Raw genomic sequence first — 18,310 nt, 5'->3', positions numbered from 1 at the left:
TTTACCTCATAGCTCTTACTTTAAGCACAGACTTCCTCAGCTAACAGCCCTTCTGTTTTCCAAGGGCCTGAAAAGAGGCACCACATATGGAAAAGAATGGAACAGGGGGAGCTCAGGAAGCCAATCAGTGCTGGAAATGTTTCTGAGCAGCTACAGAAGAGCTCGTGTGCTTCTTCCTGAGACTCATCACTAATTGTCTTGAAGTCTGACCCTGCTAAACTCTAAGAGAGAAAAATGACAGATTTCGGCTTAATTAGCTTTTGTTGCCTTGAGTGCACACAAACCAGTGCTGCATTTAAGCTCTTACTGAGCAAGCAGTGACAGAAAGAAGTTGAAGGATTTCTTTCCTGCCTTTTCTCTCTCTGACACCCTCCTCTGCTAACGAACCTGGCTAATCAGCCAGGCTTTGCAGAGCACCTCTTCTCCTGCAGGAGCTGGAAGTGCTTTACCAGCTGGATGCAGAACCAGGTCGGGGACATGCTGGCAAAATTCCCACTTACTTCAATGGGACCAAGATTGATCCTACATGAGACATTATCAACTGCAGCCACCTGTGGGGAGGGAGTGGGGGAACAGAGGAGAGAGTGAGGGAACAGAGGAGGGTGTAGAGGAACAGAGGAGGGAGTGGGGGAACAGAGGAGGGTGTAGAGGAACAGAGGAGGGAGTGGAAGAACAGAGGAGGGAGTGGAGGACCAGAGGAGGGAGTGGGGGAACACAGCAGCTGTTTAGCAGCACATGGTAACACAGAAACAAGAGTTGAGGCTCGGAAATGAGGGATACCGTATCCAATTGCAACTGCAGGTGGAATTTAGGTGAGCAGAATGCTATGGCCACAGTTGGGATTTGGCATCAGCTTTCAGGCCAGCAGTACCCTGAGACCTTTCCCAGCACAGGGTCAGGAGCACAGTGGGCTAACGGACACAGCATGGGACTGGGAAACAGGCAGCCTTGAGTGCTGTCCTTGGAAATGACATGCTGACCCTCTGGTAACAAATTAGCCTCCTTAACCTCTCCTAAATCCCCTGAACACAGGGTGCTGTGCTGAAGGCTACAACAGGAGGTGGACCAGTCAGCCTATTTATTTTCCTGCCTAAAGATTTTATTCTTTTGCAGAAAAAAAATTCCTTCTCCCCATGACTGTGGACAGATGCAGCAATACCTGATTAAAAAAAATGAACAACCCTTCCTTCTCCCCATTTATCCCCATCCTGAGAACACTCTGAGGGGTGGGAGACAGTCACACTCCCTTAGAGCCAAAGGTGCTCCTGAAGCAGCACAAGATGGATGGGCAGTCAGTTTGGCTTAAAGGTGACTACAAAGCACAAATCCAGCCCAGTCTTTGAAGACAATGACTGTTGTTAACTATTTAGAAATGGGTGCATTAAAAAGCTATTATTGAATATAAATTAAGAAGCATAGAGCTGCCTATTGTGTATGGCTCTGCATGCATTAATCTCAATCACTGTGCAGCTCATGACTTCTCTAAACTGTCTGCAAACTCACTCTGTTGGCCTCAGGCACATCCTCAGTGCAGGAGTGAACCTCAGACAGTCCTTACTCTGGCAAGATTTGCTGATGACATGAAGTTTGGGGGGAGTGTGAACCTGCTGGAAGGCAGTAGGGCAAATATTCCAGTGCCTGAACACCCTCACAGGGAAAACATTTCTCCTCACATCCAATCTGACTCTGCCCTGGCTCAGCTCAAGGCCATTCCCTCTCTCCTCTCCCTGCAGCCTTGGCAGGACAGAGCATTTCCCATCCCTACCCCCAAAAAAAGCCCCAAAACCCCTAAATACCAAAAGAATCTATAAAAAAAAAATAAACCAAACAACCAACCACTCCACTCAAAAAAAAAATCCCCAAATCCAGTCAAACAATTCTATACCGTAAGAGGTTTAGAATACGAAATGCCACCAAAGCTGAGATGTGTCTGATCTCCTTACAAACATCACAGCCACCTATATCTGAACAGATTATTTCCTTGGCTTGTACTGTCTGAAAGTATTGAATTGAAACTGGACCAGCAGTCCATATTAAAAAAAAGTCACCTGGAAATGTTCTTCTGGGTTGGTTTTGTACATCACACGGGAAATCTTATATGCTTTGAAGCACAAAATACTTTGGTTTTAAATTGGAGAATTATACACAGCAACCACATAAGCCAAAAGAGAAAGGAGAGCTCTGAGTAACAGGCCATTTTTATGTTCTTTGTGAATGAAAAACCTCATCTGGTCTCCAATTTGCCTCACAGTGTTTGGTTTGCATCTGCACCTGAATGCTAAAACTAATGCTAAGAAAAGTCTTCGTCTGAAGTCAGACTATGACTTTGTAGGGATGTTTCTGTGTCATGGAAACACCTGATCCTAAAGTATTCCTCCAGGTAAAAGTGGAGTTATTGGATAGACCAGTCTGAAATGCAGGAGACAATGGGCTTAACTGGGGGAAGAAAAGAGCAAGTAAGTGAAAACCCAGTCGTGCCACAGCTGTCAGACCAGATGTTTCAGCCATGTATTGGCAGGTGATAAACTCAAGATTACAATTTGTTATGTATCCTTACCTGAACAAAGAGAAAAGGAAAAAAAATATTGGTGTTTCTAACAGCTTTTTAGGGTAAGCATTGATTTGATATGTGGAAATAAAATCATACAAGTCTGTTTTGCAGAATTGATAATTAAACTCTTTCCTCATGCCTTCATTTTGGTTTTTTCTGCTGTAAAGAACTTCACTTTACAAACCTCGAAATCTGGATTACAACGGCAAAAAATGTCACACTTCAGCTAATGACAGAAGCCAAGCTCAGGGTAATATTAGCAACACCGTGGTAAAATATCACAATAGAGACCATTTAAAGTTTATAAAATGTAACAGAATATATTAGGGAGACATGTGGGCTCAGTTTTTCATGCAGATGTGATTCTTTAGACCTCCACGTCTCCTCTGTAAGTGTGTGCAAGAAGAACCAGGCAATGCTCTCCACAGAGCAGCACATTGGGTTGGGTGGTTGACCATCAGACTATAAATAGATTATATTCTACTTGGGCTGCAATTCAGTTCCAGAAGGATTTTAATCTCTGCTGTCAATGGGAGCTGAGCTGACTCTTGACTCTCGAAATCACATTTGCCTTTTGCAAATTAACCTCTGTTAGAAAAGGAACAGAAATTCAGACGTTTGTGTCTGCTCTCCTATACACATATACAATATGGCAAAATGTTAGCAAACTCCATTTCCATTAGTTGCTATTAAATGTTGAGACAGTGTTATGAGACACAGGCTCATTACGTGATTAATGAGCAATAGTAACAACCAATTATTCATTATCTGAAGTGTTAAATGATGATCAATACCTATAATGGGTAGATGAAAAGGTTCACAGCATTTGAACCGTGGGAATCTTCTGATCCAGGAACCAGGGAAAATCTGTAGCTTTTAGCCTAATTACTTACTTCATTATGAATAACAGAAAAACCAGGTTCAAAATCTACCTAGGAACAGGAAAGTATTCAGGTTTGTAGGTACAATATGAGTTTAACTGCTTGGAGGGAAAAGTATTTGCTTATGGCATGAACACACATTCACACCTGTTGTTGGAACAGTTTCCAGTAATGGAACTAGTTTGTTACAATAAGTGTTAAGACTTGATTCCTTTTCCTGCTAATCCCATTTTCTGCTTTGTTTTAACTGACTGCAAGATCTCTGCAAAGTTTAGAGTCCTGTTGGGCTTTAAAGCTTGTGTCAGTTCTCAGCATTTTTATAACTGCAGCTCACATTTGTTGGCTGTTCCAAGAATCTGCAGTTGAGTCCAGGGGTGACCTTTTGCTGAAGTAGGGTCAATGGAAAGGTTTTGTTAAGGAAAAAGATAATGTATTAATAATTGGACTCCCAATTGAATGCATATTCAAATAAATATCTGTGTTCTATCATATGTGCTAAGGGATCTGTTTAGAACCGTAGTTATTAAGGTGGAGGCAACTTTTATCCATTCTGGACCAAAAATTCATTCAGTTGAAATTTTTATGGAGCCCTTGAAGGAGGTAAGGCTCAGTTTCATGTGAAGTATGGGCCTGCTGTGGCTCATAGCACAGCTTACAGGAGCCCAACTGACCCTCAAATCCTTGATTTGAAATCTAAGATGACTTCAAGTTGAGCCTTTAAATTATAGAGAAGAAGAAATTTTTTGAAGAGAGGGGGATACACCCCTGGTACAGTTCCTGGTCTAGCTCATCCTTTGAGCCCCTCTCTGGGACTGCAGGCTGTGGGAGAGACCCACTGCTCCTTCTGTTCTTACTCCTGCATTTGCATTGCTGAGTCCTGTCTAACAAAACTCAGACTCACAGATTCATTTAGGTTGGAAAAGACCTCTAAAATAATCCAGCCCCACCACTTAGTGCCATGGTTTAGTAACCACAGTAGGGTTGGACTTGATGATTTTTGAGGTCTCTTCCAACCTGGCTGATTCTGTGATTCTATGATTAACTCAGCATGGCCAAGTCCACCACTAAACCATGTCCCTAAGTGCCACATCTACATGTTTTTTAAATATCCCCAGAGATGGTGACTTCACCACTCCCCTAGGCAGCATGTTGCAGTGCTTGATCACCCTTTGTGTGAAGAAAGTTCTCCCAATATCCAATTTAAACCTCCCCTGGCACAACTTGAGGCCATTTCCTTTCATCCTGTCACTTCTTACCTGGGAGGAAAGACCAACCCCAGCCTGGCTACAACCTCCTTTCAGGTAGTTGTAGACAGCAGTAAGGTTTCCTCTGAATGTTCTTTTCTCCAGGCTAAACACTCCTGACTCCTTCAGCCACTCCTCATGTGACTTGTGCCCCAGACCCTTCCCCAGCTCTGTTGTCCTTCTCTGGACTCACTCAGCACTTCAATGTCTTTCTTGTAGTGTGGGGCCCAAAACTGAACACAGGACTTGAAGTGTAGCCTCACCTGTGCCGAGGACAGGGGAACAATCCCAGCCCTGGTCCTGCTGGCCACTCTGCTGATACAAGTCAGGATGTTATTGGCCTTCTTGGCCACCTGGGCACACTAACCTCTTTTTTTCCCTCACCAGGCATCTTTTCAGCCCCTCTGCCCCAAGCCTGCAGCGTTGGCTTGTGTTTGAGACCCAAGTGTAGGATCAACACTAGATCTTGTTGAACCTCATACCATTTGCCTCAGCCCATAGATCCAGCCTGTCCAGATCCCTCTGCAGAGCCTTCCTGCCTTCTAGTAGGTCAACACTCCTGCCCAGTTTGGTGTCATCTGTAAACTTTCTGCATCACCTTTCCAGTCAAAACCCTCCTTACCTCCTGTAGAGATTCCCAGTCTGTCCCTCTCATTCCTTGGTCTCCAAGGTCCTTTGGCCTCCTTCCATGTGCATTACCTGCTGTGCATGAGATGTGCTAGCCCTGCCAGCTATAGCATTCATCCTACCCAGTGTATCAAAACACAGAATTTTATCTATGCAGGATTATTAAATACGTTCCCTGGGGTGGCATGAACCCAACCCAACACACTGGTTTGGAGGATATTGAATTTATTTCCCATGATGGAAGAGGTCTTATATCTCACCTGGGGTTTTATGCTACCACTGTACCCCAGACTGATGAGGTCATTGCTTTAAGAAGAATCTCATTGAAAGAACAGTTGAAATAAAAGAAATGAAAATGTGTTTTTTAAGAGCAATAACATTTTAATTCAACCATTGAAATCTAATTTTCCCAGCATGGAGACCCTTATCCCATGACTTCTACTAAAGTCAGTTGGGGAGGTTCATTTGTAGAATACAAACCCCCAATCATATCTAAACATAAATCAGATGATTTAGTTTTCATGGAGGAGAAAAACTATGAAAGACCTTGCTTTGCTTTTTTTTATGGAGTAGGCAAACATGTGCTGAGAGTTGTCTGACATGCAATAATTGAAGTGCTACGTCACCACCGATGAGAAGAGTAGATCCTTTGCCAGGACATGTGACTGCAGCCCACCTGCTATTCCACAGCCTTGGTGTGGTTCCACTCATTTCCTTAATGTCCAAGTCAGAGAAATGGGACTTTGTGGAGGGATAAAAATCTAATAAGGAATAACTGAGCAGGTTCTGTATGGTGACAGCATAACCTTCCAGCCAAGAATATTAGGTATCCCTGTGGTTTATATGTAGTAGTTTGATACCCACCTCCACACCTCCTTTAAATAGCCTTAATTGGCCTTAAAATCAAAGTACCAAATTGATGAGCCTCTTGTGCAATGCCTGGCCTAGCTTATTTTGCAGCAAAAAAAAGCCAAAGAGTTCTCTGCATGTTCTCAAAGTACTGTACAACTGGTTAGTATCTTCAGCATCAGCCTCTGCTGATTAAAGGTCCTGTGCTGAGAAATTCCCTTCTCCCCACAGATGTCTTTTATAATATTCAGCACTCAGTGCTTTACACTATCAAAGCATTGTACACATGCTATCTAATATCTCCTAATTAACTCATACATCTCCTATTAAAAAAGCATCTAAAATCAAGGACATATGGTATCTCTGGCTCTTGGACAACACAGGCAAAAGCAGCTTTGGGGTTTTACAAGAAATCTGGGTAAGCTGAGATTCCTTTCTGAAATCTGACAAACACTTTGCCATATCTGACTTTGAACAGAGACAAAATGAACAGTGATGCAAATTGGACCTCTGAATGCACACACAAACACCAGCATGGGCAAAGGCTTTGGAGCCAATGGGTTTGGTCCCTTAATGAGGTGTACATCAATTGCATGGCTTTCCCACAGATCTTTGCTCTCCAAGATCTGCAGAATGCATGAGAAACAAGGAAAGTCTGTCATTTTGGTATCCATCAAAGCTCTCTTCCATGTGAGGAAGTGGCTAATTTGTCATTTCACACTCAAAATGCGTGAAAGGCAAAACACAGGGAGGTTAGATGGAAGAGAGGAGAGGGGTGCTGTGACTCATGAGAGGAGAGACTAGGCCTGATTTGGAGCTTGTGTTTGTTGCTGCATATCAGGAATAAAATCAAGGAAATCATATTGATGTAAAATAGACAAGAATTAGGCCAGTGGTTGTGGCTTTTTTCGCTTATGCGGAAAAATTTACATCATCAAACCAAGGAACAAGGACCACTTTACAAACGAAATTATGGTATTTAGGAAATTTCTAACTTACAAGTTTTATTTACACATGGACATCTCTTGTTTTATTTAATTATAATAAAAGTATTCGTTCCAACAACGCAAATGTTCAACTCTGTTTTATTTAATTATAATAAAAGTATTTGTTCCAACAATGCAAATGTTCAACTTAAAAATACATAAGACCTTTGAGAGAAAAATCCCAAAGAATACACACATCAGAGGAATGTCAGCTCCGTGTCAAGAGCACTGGTCTCAGCCACTAAAGATTCTCCCTCATCGTCTTTCATTTTAGCCTTGTTGTTGTCTTTAAATTTTCTTTTCCTCTGCAGAAAACAAAGCCAGCAAAGGGCCAGAGAAACAGTCAGAGTCAAACCTTTGGAGACATAAGAGAGGTGCAGGCAGGAATCCCATTATTTGCTAACAGGATTTGTGCACATACCTCCCATGGACCACTTAGGAAATTTACTCCCAAGCATCTCAGTGGCAATTTCAACTAGAGTCAACATTTCATTTCAGCAGATGGGACTGCAAACTGGTGGCTACTCTAACTCTCTTAAACTATGATGATGCTTTCTGTTTTTTATGGGGAGAATGAATACTGTTCCTAAGCCAATCCTTAATTTGATTTTTTGCCGTGCCTCTCTGTGCTAGCAAACCCCACCCGTGTGCCTGTATACAAGCCCAGTGGGTAAATTAGTGGGTATTTTTTTGCAGATCTGTCACACATTTCTACCATGCTTCTTATTCAGAAAGATGCCAGAGAACTGGAAATACATCTGCTCTCCCCCTGAAATGTAACCACCTCTGGAGTGGAATGTGGCAGCAAATATTAACATGGGAAAACGGAGACTCAATCCAATGTGAAAATTATGCAGGAAGGACAGAACACAGCTCACATAGCCTCAGGCTACCCAGAAATTAGCTAAAAGTGTACCTCTTTTTTTTTTCATGAATGCATTTGGAATTATTGCCCGGTGTGTGTGGTACTCCAACAAGGAACATCTCATTTGGTATTGAATCCCATCGTACAGTCTCACACCGACCAACAGTGATGGCAAGTTATCTGATTTCAATAAGAAGCAGTACTAACTCATAGGCAAGATGCACAAAACCAGAACACAGTATTATTTTTTTTTCCCTCCTCGTGGAAAATGTCCTTTCTTTAAATAGCATCTCCAAACTACGTCGATGGTGGCCTGGCTGGCTCATGGTGCCTCCGGTTTCGCTTCTTTTTCATCTCCTGCACATGCTTCCACTTGGCACCACCTTTGTTCCGCTGCCGCCGCTTCTCCCGGTGCCACATCTGTTCACAGTATTCATCCAGGCTAAAGCTGGGGCTGCTGACCAGCTGGATGTAGTCCTTGTACCTCAGCCGGGACTCGGTCAGCAGATCTCTCACCCTGCCCTCCTCGTCCTCAGTTTTCTGAGTGCTCTCCATTTGTCCGTTCTCAATGACGTTCAAACTCAGCTTGACGATGGTATGGATAAAGGTGTGTTCCTGGGCTTTGCAGAAATAAGTTCCTGCATCCTTTCTTTGCAAGCTGCGAATCAGCAGCCCGTGCTCTGTTTTGATGAGTCTGTCGTCAGCCTTCAGCTGTTGGAGGAAAACAACACACGAGGTGAGTCTCATCATCAAAAGCAGAGTGTGGCAAGAGAGAAGGCTCAGCTGGCACAGGGCATGCCTCACTGTGAGGAATTAAAGGATACCTTGCCTGGCCCAAACACTGTGGAGGCCACAAAAGGGATTCACCCTAAGCTAAGACACATTAGCCACCGCGGCAACAACTTGAGATAAGCTCAAAAGAGATGAGTTTGCACTAATTCCAGGACTGGAGGAAACAAGATCTGGTTAGCACATCCTGATTAACCTGTCTAGACAAAAATTCCCACTGTGGCAAACTGCATATAAATATCACTAAGCAAAGATCACCCTGAGTTATCAGACAGGAGGTATTGGTGACCACTGAACCCCCACCCTGAGGAAGCAGGAAAATGAAGGCAGAGCCATCCTTGATTCACATGGAAATTAGGAATACACCTCCATAGTTACCCAGAATTTGGACTGTATAAAGGTGGTAGGCCCAGATGAGCAAGCAACCTGGAACCCCCAACACCCAGAGCATGATTGAGGACACCTGTCACCAGAAGAATGACTCAGGACCTTCACCATGGGGAAGCCCAGGGTGAAGAAAGACCAACAGAACACTGCTGGATCCACGGGTGGTGACTATCTCTCCTTCTCCTTCTCTCCCTCCTTTTCTCTCTCTCTCACTCTCCCACTTTCTTTCCCTCCACTTGTTCCTATTCCTTTCTGTCTCTCTACCTCACATTTATAATTATCATCAAATAAACCCCATATTGTTATATTATTAGTGTATTACTGACTTTGGCATGTGGTCTCATTTGCACCTTAATTTAGGCAGAGGCAGCTCTCACTGGATCATAACACCCATCCCTACAGCATCAGCACCTGGTGGGACCTGTGCAACTGGGACTGGCACCAGGAGATCCTTTTAAAGTTTGAGTTCTGTTCCTAACTAGCATCTGGATCAGGGACATTCAACATGTAGTAGCAAAAGGCACATGCTGTGCAGCTGACAGGACAGACAGTAATACTTATCACTAGATATTAGGAAAAAGTTTTTCCCTGTTCTGGTGGTGAGACACTGTCCCAGGGTGCCCAGGGAGGCTGTGGCTGCCCCAACCCTGGCAGTGTTCACAGCCAGGTTGGATGAGCCTTGAGCAACCTGCTCTGGTGGGAGGTGTCCCTGCCCAGGGCAGGGCTTGGGGCTGGATCATCTCTAAGCTCCATTCCAACCCCTAAAAATTCGATGATTCTGCAATCACACCACAGTGCAGTAAGTGAGGCTCATTCTCCAAGGAAGGGCAGTTATTTACTGCCACAAATTCCATTCATTTTTAAACTGCTCTTCTTGAGGTGTCTGTAATACACCCAAAACACCAGAGCTCTTGTATATATCTGGAGTGCTGAGGGCTTGTGACACTGAACACAAATACTACTACTGAGTTTTAAAGTGAAATACTGTGATACTGATCTGCTTCAACCAGTTTTACAAAAGGAAGTTGTTCCTGGCTTTGACTCCCTGAGATGGGATTAAAAGCATGAAATGAGGTTAGACGGATACAACCCAGTACAGTTCTTTCATTGTTAAGATTTGTGAGGAATAACTTGGAGAAGAGTTTAAAAAAAAAAGGCAAGAAGAATGAGATTGCAAGTGCAAGCTGAAGTCTGTCAGCATGGAGCTGCAATTTCATTTATGAATGGAAATATTTCAAAAAATACAAGATCTCACATGTTAAAAATAAGGTGCAGCTTAGACTAATAACACTGTCAGGTGAATTACATATCTGGTGATCTGAAAATTATTTCTGAAATAACCAAAGTTAAAAAATACTATCCCCCCCAGAAAAAAAATAAATCCCAAACAAACCAGGATGGGGCACTGGGCACCTAAGTATTTTTACAGCTGGGAAATATAGAAGGTAAGTGATTTGCCAAATAGCATACAAAGATTAGTAGCAGAGGTGGAAGTAGAAAGCAGAGCCCTAACTCCCAGTGTCCACCAGCAGCATTTCCTTTGAAACTGATGCCAGTGTAGCCCAAAGCTGTCCCTTCCCAGGAGTGCTGTGTTCTGCTGCCACGCAGAGGCTGCAGCACACACAGACCTGGAGCATCAGGAACATGGAGAGAAACTTCAGCTCAAGGCTGAGTTTAAGGAGGAGGATGTGGGGGCAGAGAGAACCAACACAGAAGCTGGAAAATTTCCCAGAGTGCACATCTGACCCTCCAGCAAACTTCAGAGGATGAAGATCAGGGAGGCATAAAGATGACTAAATTAGATTTATTCACAGTGGGTAAACTACACACTGTTTCTTTATGTAAAAAATCTGCACATGATTCCCTCTGCTACTCCATGGGAAAAAAATTTATACATACATATGATTCTCCATCTGTTATGATTCTAACTCACTAGTACTTTATCATAGTAGAGTCTCTTGGAGGAAAGAGATGGATGAGATGACCTTTCAGGGCTTTTTAGCTTTACCCTTTTCTAAGTTTCTATGGCAATGACCTTGGAACAGTTAAAAACCTTGAGAGACCATATTGAAATCACCAGAAACAGCAACATATATATAATACATACACACACAGAGAGAGAGAGAGAGACTTTTGCTTCCTACTGTTTCAGCTGTAAAAGTCTTCAGTAACATATAGATTAGACATGTAGGTAGGTAGGTAATTTTGAAGGTAGGAAAGTAGATGGATAGATAGATATGTGGGTGGATGGATGGATGGATGGATGGATGGATGGATGGATGGATGGATATAAGCTTATGTACAGGACAGACATGACTGCAGCAGAGACAAGAAATTCCCTGCTACAAAAGCCTGGTCAGACTGTGGCTCTGGCTACCTGATTCTGTATTTTTTTGTCTCCAGCTGATGGTGTTGGGTCAACTCAGAGCTTTAGTTTCATTGTTTGTAAATTGTATATGCCTACTTGGCACCCAGAGGGTGAAAATCCTCCTAATTTCAGGAAATTCCTGGAAAAATCGATTGTCCTGACAACAGGTGCTACATGAGCACAAGCTACTTGTGATTTACCACACTGAGCTGAAACCAGAGAAATCACAGCCAAGCCACAACACATGCACAGGAGGAGACAGCAGGGAGAGACTAGACCAGGCCACTCTTCCACCTGCAGAACACACAGCACAAGGCAGTAGTCCTCAGTTTGATCAACTAAAGATGCTTCATGACACCTAAATGTACCTTTCTTACAGTAAAAACAGGAGCATAGAATGTAGAAATGAATCCACAAACAAGGAACTGTGGGCAGAAATGTCTAGGGCAGGTGTTTCCTTGTGGTGCTGAGCTGCACAGAGAGAAACAGGAGCAGGAACCAGGTGGAATTGCTTGGAGCAGCACGACAAGGAAACCCTTCTTTCTTCTGCCCAGGCTTCATGACAACATGAAGATCCAAGCCTGAGAAATTTAAGGAAAGGCATGGGAAGAAGCAGCATAACTTCCAGACATTTGGGTTTCATAAGGAGCTGTGCAAAGCCCAAGTTCCCACATTGTCTGAGTGGAAACAGTGCTGATCTCTCAGAGCCTGGGGCTTGATGCAATCACTGCAGTAGCATCTGCCTGTCCCTGGCTCTGCCAGTATTGTAGTCTAGAGCTTCTTGACAGCTGTGTACCTCCTCCACTTGGGACAGCTCCAGCTGGCTGCTCTGCCTGGCTGGGGGCCAGCCCAAAGTGCCCTCGCCAGGGTTTTGCCTATTTTCAGTGAAAGAAAAGCAGAATAATGGCAGATCTGGACTTGAAAAGATCACAGGGCCCCCAAGTCCAGCACCCTGCACCTCAGATCGATTTACCATTTGTGGAGCAGCCCTCACCTTCTAGCTGGAAACTGCTGGAGCTGCCTCACCATCTGCCTTGGGATGCCACAGAGAAAGTTAACAGCCTAAACTGGTTGTGTCCCTTAGTCCCAGCCCATCCTGCCTCCTATTTTTAATGAAGCAGCATCTTACACACTGTCCTGTGCTAACCTTGTCTGATTCAGGGCAACTGGCACCTCTTCCTCTGTGCCTTCACTGCTCATCCCTTTCTTCTCCTGTGGCAGGATGAAATTAGGGCTCTGATTTCACATGCATTCAGCAACCTTTCATTACTGCTTTCCCCCCTCACCTCTCTTTTTTTGGTATCCTGTTTATGTTGTTTTACCCATAGGTTCAGAACTCCTCCTGTCTTTCCTCTCTCCTTTACTCCCCACAGGACTCTGGAGTTTCATAAACACCTGGCATTTCATTACTTGGTAGATCTTTAACCTTTCACTTGAATGCTTAATGTGCTCTTTGGTTCCTGACCTGTAGATGTCAAACATATTTTATGAAATTTTGAGGAGAGTAAAAAGCCTAGTCAGATAAAAGAGATAATTTTGGTTTAGCCAACTGTGGATTCACAGTTTCAACCCCTCAAGTCATAATCAGTAACTCTCCTAAAAATATTTGTAAATAGGATTTAGCAATTCAGAAGCACAAAGGCCTTAACTAATAAAAGCTTGCTGACATGTGCTTAAATTTGAGAATATACTAACACTTAAAACATGACACACATAGTTTTGTTCCATAGGAAACAAATTACAAACCACAAAAAATGAAGCCATTGATTGCCATAAGCTTTCCCTTCTTAGTGAAGTGGGAGCAGATTTTTGACAATATTGGATCAACAAGTTGCACTTTTTATCCCTCATGCTACACACTCAAGTTTGCAAAAAAACCTGAATTATGGCACATGCCACAGATACTGATAATATCTGACAGAGGGAAAAGATGCCCATGCAAACCTAACACTTGATTTTCACAACCTGAATTGGAATGAAGGGAAAAAAAAAAAGGCATTGCCAATAACGATGGCTAATCTTTGAACAATCAGTAAGTTGGAAAACAACCAAGGATTTGAAAGTGCTGCAGCACCAGGTTAGGTCGCTAAGGATGTGTTTAGATAGCTCCCTCTTTACAAACAGTTCACATGTCAGCTCTTTCACAGATAAAGCACTGCACCTGCCTGGGAGAAGAAAGTGGCTTCAAAGTCTGCCTTCCCTCATTAATCAACCTGCAAAAATGTGAGAGGCAAAGCTGGACCAGCCCTGGGTTAGCTGCAACCCCTGAACAATCGAAAGGGGGAAGGAAAGAAAATGAAGAACATTTGCTGAGAATCCACATCCATCTGTATTTTCCTGTTGTTCTCCTCTTCATACTCCTCATTTGACTGGAAATAAGGACCACTCTAGGGTTTTTTTAGCATTATTGTTACATATGACATTGTTTCTCTTGCATGGGAAAATAATCATTTAACTCCAACACAGCTGTAGAGTTCATTTATCTTCTTTTTCTTAACATTTTTTTATTTACCAAGAGACACAGTGAAAAATGAAGAATGTGTTACTGCCACAATGTCATTATGGGAATGTATCATTCCTATTAGTTTCAAGGTGAAACTTCCTTCTTATTTTGAGATTAAGCTTTAAACTCCTACCTACCTCCCCAGTATGCCCAGATCAAACCAGAAATATCTCATGCTGTCTCTCAGTTCACAGTTACTGCTCTTCTTTCCCCATGAAACTGTCAAAAATATTAGTCTGACTTAAGGAACTCAAATTATTAGAAAAAACAAAAGCCAATGAGTCATATAACAAAACAAAAGAGTGAAAGTACGAGAGCTAGAAGTAGTCCCTAGGCTGCAGAATGATTCTCTTTATTTTTTTCCTCCCACTCTCTTGAATTCTTTCTCATTGACCTAAGGATGCAAAGACTGAATTACACTCGTGTGACAGAAGGTGTTACTGCTGTGTCCTCTACCTTACTCAGCAATCATCCAGATTTCAGGGCAGGCACTGAATCTGTGGCCTTTTTTCACCAGATGCTGCTGACCAGGTATTTGTAACAAAGAAAATCATCAACACAAGGCAAAAATCTCCAGACACAAAAATATATGGAAACTTATGTCTGGTTTAAACTGAAAAATGGTCTCTGATGGTCTGTCCTGCCAGGGCTGAGGAAGAGGAGAGAGGGAATGGCCTTGAGCTGAGCCAGGGCAGAGTCAGATTGGGTGTGAGGAGAAATGTTTTCCCTGTTGTGGTGTTCAGCACTGGGATATTGCCCAGGGAGGTGGTGCAGTCACCATCCCTGGAGGTGTTTCAGAGGTGTCTGATGTGGCACTGGAGGATCTGGGTTAGGGTTTGGGGGTTCCAGCAGTGACAGGTTCATGGTTGGACTGGATGATCTTAGAGGTCTCCTCCAACCTTGATGATTCTATGAAAAATAAATGGCTAAAATGTGGAATGAACCAACAGCTCTTTGCTCTGATGGTGGAGCTAGATCACAATGTTGTGCCTGGCAAAATAACCTGTCCAAAAGTGGGTCAGACACTTGTATCAACCGAAATATCAGGTAGTCATTCAGTTGGGTCCATCAGGAAAACACAGCTCAGAGCTCTGGGACAGGAGTATGGAAATAATGAGAATCACTGAAGAAGAAACTGAAAAGTCCTTAATGCATTTTGGTGGCTTTATTTTCACCTCCAGGTAGGAATAGAGCAGAAAGAAGAGAGTTAAAAGTGATTTGCACCTATTCTGTTTAGCCCATACAGTTTGCCCTGTCCTCTGCCAGGGGAGGTGGCAGCTTGGCAAACCTGGAGCCACAGGAGACTCAGGGTGAAGTGCACTCTAAAGCAGGAGGGCAATGCTTTTCAGAGCCATGAGGAACCAAAACTAATGGCCTGTAGGGAACCATGCATTTATTTTGCAGTCCTGACACCTTTTTTATATACAGAACATAACACTTTTTTTTTTTTTTAGGAATAAATAATATCTGTTTTCAGTTTTAGAGAGAGCTTCAGCAGTTTAAGACATTCTGAACAGATGATGTGCCCACAGATTTTTCTTATGAGCTCCAGCCACTGAAACACTCTCTGTCATCTCAGTGACTAACTCTGCATGCACAGGAACAAACATCATCAATGGCGTGAGCAACACTATCCACAAAAGCACTAGATCTTTGACTCCTGACCTTAAACCAGCCCTAAACTCCAGGGAAATGTCCTCTCACTGGCAGCAAAATGACCTGGTGACAGCTCCTGGACCACAGGAGATCCTGTCCCTCCCCACAGCTTGCTCTGCCTGGAAGTCACATTCTGAACCATGACCTGAAGGGTGAAATGTCAGGGACATCCTGCTGGGCCAAGCACTTCCCACCTAGTCTGGATTTTGCCCTTTTCCTTCCCTCAGGAAGCTGCAGGGCCTGTCTGGGACAGTGCAAAGCCAGCTACTTGTAAAGCCAGGTTTAAAGACTTGCTGAGGCATTGCAGTTCCAGCCCTGGAACTAAAAGTGCATAACCTAAGTTCCAGGTGCATGGAGTCATTTGCAAGGCATGGAATCATCATCACAATAAGTTACACTGCTAGGACATGTACTCAAGGAATGCACAGTGTTATTTGAGAAATCTGCTGCAGGAAGGGAGCAGAAAATATAATTGCAATGGGAAAAGTTATGGCAAGGCACTGGCTGAGTAGGGATCAAGCTGTACATTAAATATGACCACACTGTTTCTGTCACATATGGTATTTTTGTCAAGTTGAAGCACTTTGGCAGGAAAGTCAATTACTCTTGATCTTGGGATTTTCTAGGAAGGTCCCCAATTAGGTTTTTATACCAATGAACTCATTTTCACTGATAAATCAAGTTAGAAAACCTGAAAGGCTCAATTTCTGGATCTGCAAATTAAAAGGGATTAACATTTTAACCATTTAACCCTTACTCCATCTAACAGAAGGAGTGATTGTTTAGCAGCTCTACAGGTCTGGTCATTTATTTAGGCACCCACATATGAAATTAGGAATTTAACATTAGGCATTTGAAAACCTGTCATTTCTAGGTTAATGTCTTGATCTTAAAAAGTAAACAAAAAAGCTTCTAAAAATGATATACCCCAATATGACAACTCGAGATGTGCAAGATGAGTTTGTTCAGGAATTCAAATTCTTAGGACCCTGGAGCTAACCTGGGTCAAAATCCTAGAAATTCTGTTACTATAAGAAATTTCTGGCAAGACTCAGACAAAACTAATAGCTATGCAGTGTCTTTAAGTGACCTGATCCTGTAATCATCAACTGTCTGGACACAACCCTGAGCCATGTGCTCTAGGATGGTCCTGTTTAAGTAGGAAGGTTGGACCAGATGATCCATTGTGGTCCCTTCCACCCTCACTGATTCTGTGTTCATATGTATTTCTATAGGCTGTTCTCTTCAGACTGAAAAAAAGCAATCCCAAAAAGTAACAAAACCACCCAAAGGACTTGAGGAACATGTGCTTCGACTTCTGCTTTATCCAAGCTGGATAAATGCAATGACTTTAGGTACAATATGAGCAAAGAAGCTATTTGCCCACTTGAATGTAGAAAAATCTGTGCAGATTTCTGCCTGAAATTTTCTTCTAAGTTTGCCTCAAAGGTTAATGTAGCCTTTTAGCAAAGCTTTGCTTGGCTCAGCCAAACAGATGTCAGACTGTTTACACAGAGCAAGCCCAGTAAACATTGCTGGAGCAGACTGCAGATGTGCAGAGATGTGTGCTGGAGCTTCAAATGCCACCACACATATCCCTTACTCCCTCTCAATGTGCACATCCTTGGCACATTGGGCAGACCTGCAGTACTGGACATCACTGTGCCTGGGTAACTTGGCCCAAAACAAGTGGAAAGGGCCAGGTCACTGCCAGAAGGAACCTTTTGGAACAAGAAAGTGTGGCAAAAAATAGTATAGCCTTAATTTAGGCTATGCTATATAGGTTAGCCTGCCCTAAGTTTACTCCAAAAGTTGGTTTGACGTGCAGTTTGTTCTGCAGTCAAGTAAGAAAGATAGTTTGGGCTTGGTTTCCTGACCTTCAGAGACCCATCTGTTTGCTTCATGCAAAGTTTGTAACTCTTTTTGAGAAGCTCAGGCACGTGGTGTAGTTGCAATATAGTATTTTAAGAAATGATTGAGTTTTCTCAAGACTTGATGTAACTTCCCATTCAGAAAAGGAAGAAAAATATATGCAGTTAAGAAAAACAAACAACCCCCCAAAAAAATCCCAAACCAAACCAACAAAAAATCAAAAACGAGTTAACTATCTGCTTAAATTTACCTTAAAATGAGTCTTAAACACATGGTTAGAATTAAACAAGTGCTTTACTTGTTTCCCTGATCAAATATGTGAGTGCATTTCCAAACTGCAGCCTTAGGGGAGAGCAGAGTCTGCTGTACAGTTAAAGGCAAATCCATTACAGCACCATGAATGCCTTTAGGTCTCTAAATGCTGATACACTTCTGGCTGGGTGTGCACTTCAGCCACCTGTGGCTGAAAATATGCTAGGCCATCTGATCAGAAGGCATTTCTTTTCCATGCATGGCCTGTAGTGGAGGTTAGAGGTTCTATTTCAAACCAGTAATTTCTTTCTTTTGGTGTTATGTACCTCTATCTATAAATTCATAGAATCATAGAGTTTTAAGGGTTGGAATGGAGCTTAGAGATGATGCAGCCCCAAGCCCTGCCCTGGGCAGGGACACCTCCCACCAGAGCAGGTTGCTCAAGGCTCATCCAACCTGGCTGTGAACACTGCCAGGGTT

General features: G+C 43.0%; 1 protein-coding gene across 1 annotated transcript in view; it reads right to left on the bottom strand.

Moving 5' to 3' along the window:
• Positions 1 to 8,017: 8,017 nt before the first annotated feature.
• The window catches only part of LOC103807470 (semaphorin-3D-like), an 18,259-nt gene continuing 7,966 nt past the window's right edge, over positions 8,018 to 18,310 (bottom strand). Inside the window, exon 5 of the mRNA XM_009080198.1 lies at positions 8,018 to 8,714. Coding sequence (XP_009078446.1) covers positions 8,301 to 8,714 — 414 coding nt within the window. The 3' untranslated portion in view covers positions 8,018 to 8,300. The remainder of the gene's footprint in view (positions 8,715 to 18,310) is intronic.

This window comes from Acanthisitta chloris, unplaced genomic scaffold, assembly GCF_000695815.1.
Source record: "Acanthisitta chloris isolate BGI_N310 unplaced genomic scaffold, ASM69581v1 scaffold11298, whole genome shotgun sequence".
NCBI lineage: Eukaryota > Metazoa > Chordata > Aves > Passeriformes > Acanthisittidae > Acanthisitta > Acanthisitta chloris.
The sequence above is the reverse complement of the archived record's forward strand: the minus strand, read 5'-3'. Positions and strand labels throughout refer to the sequence as shown.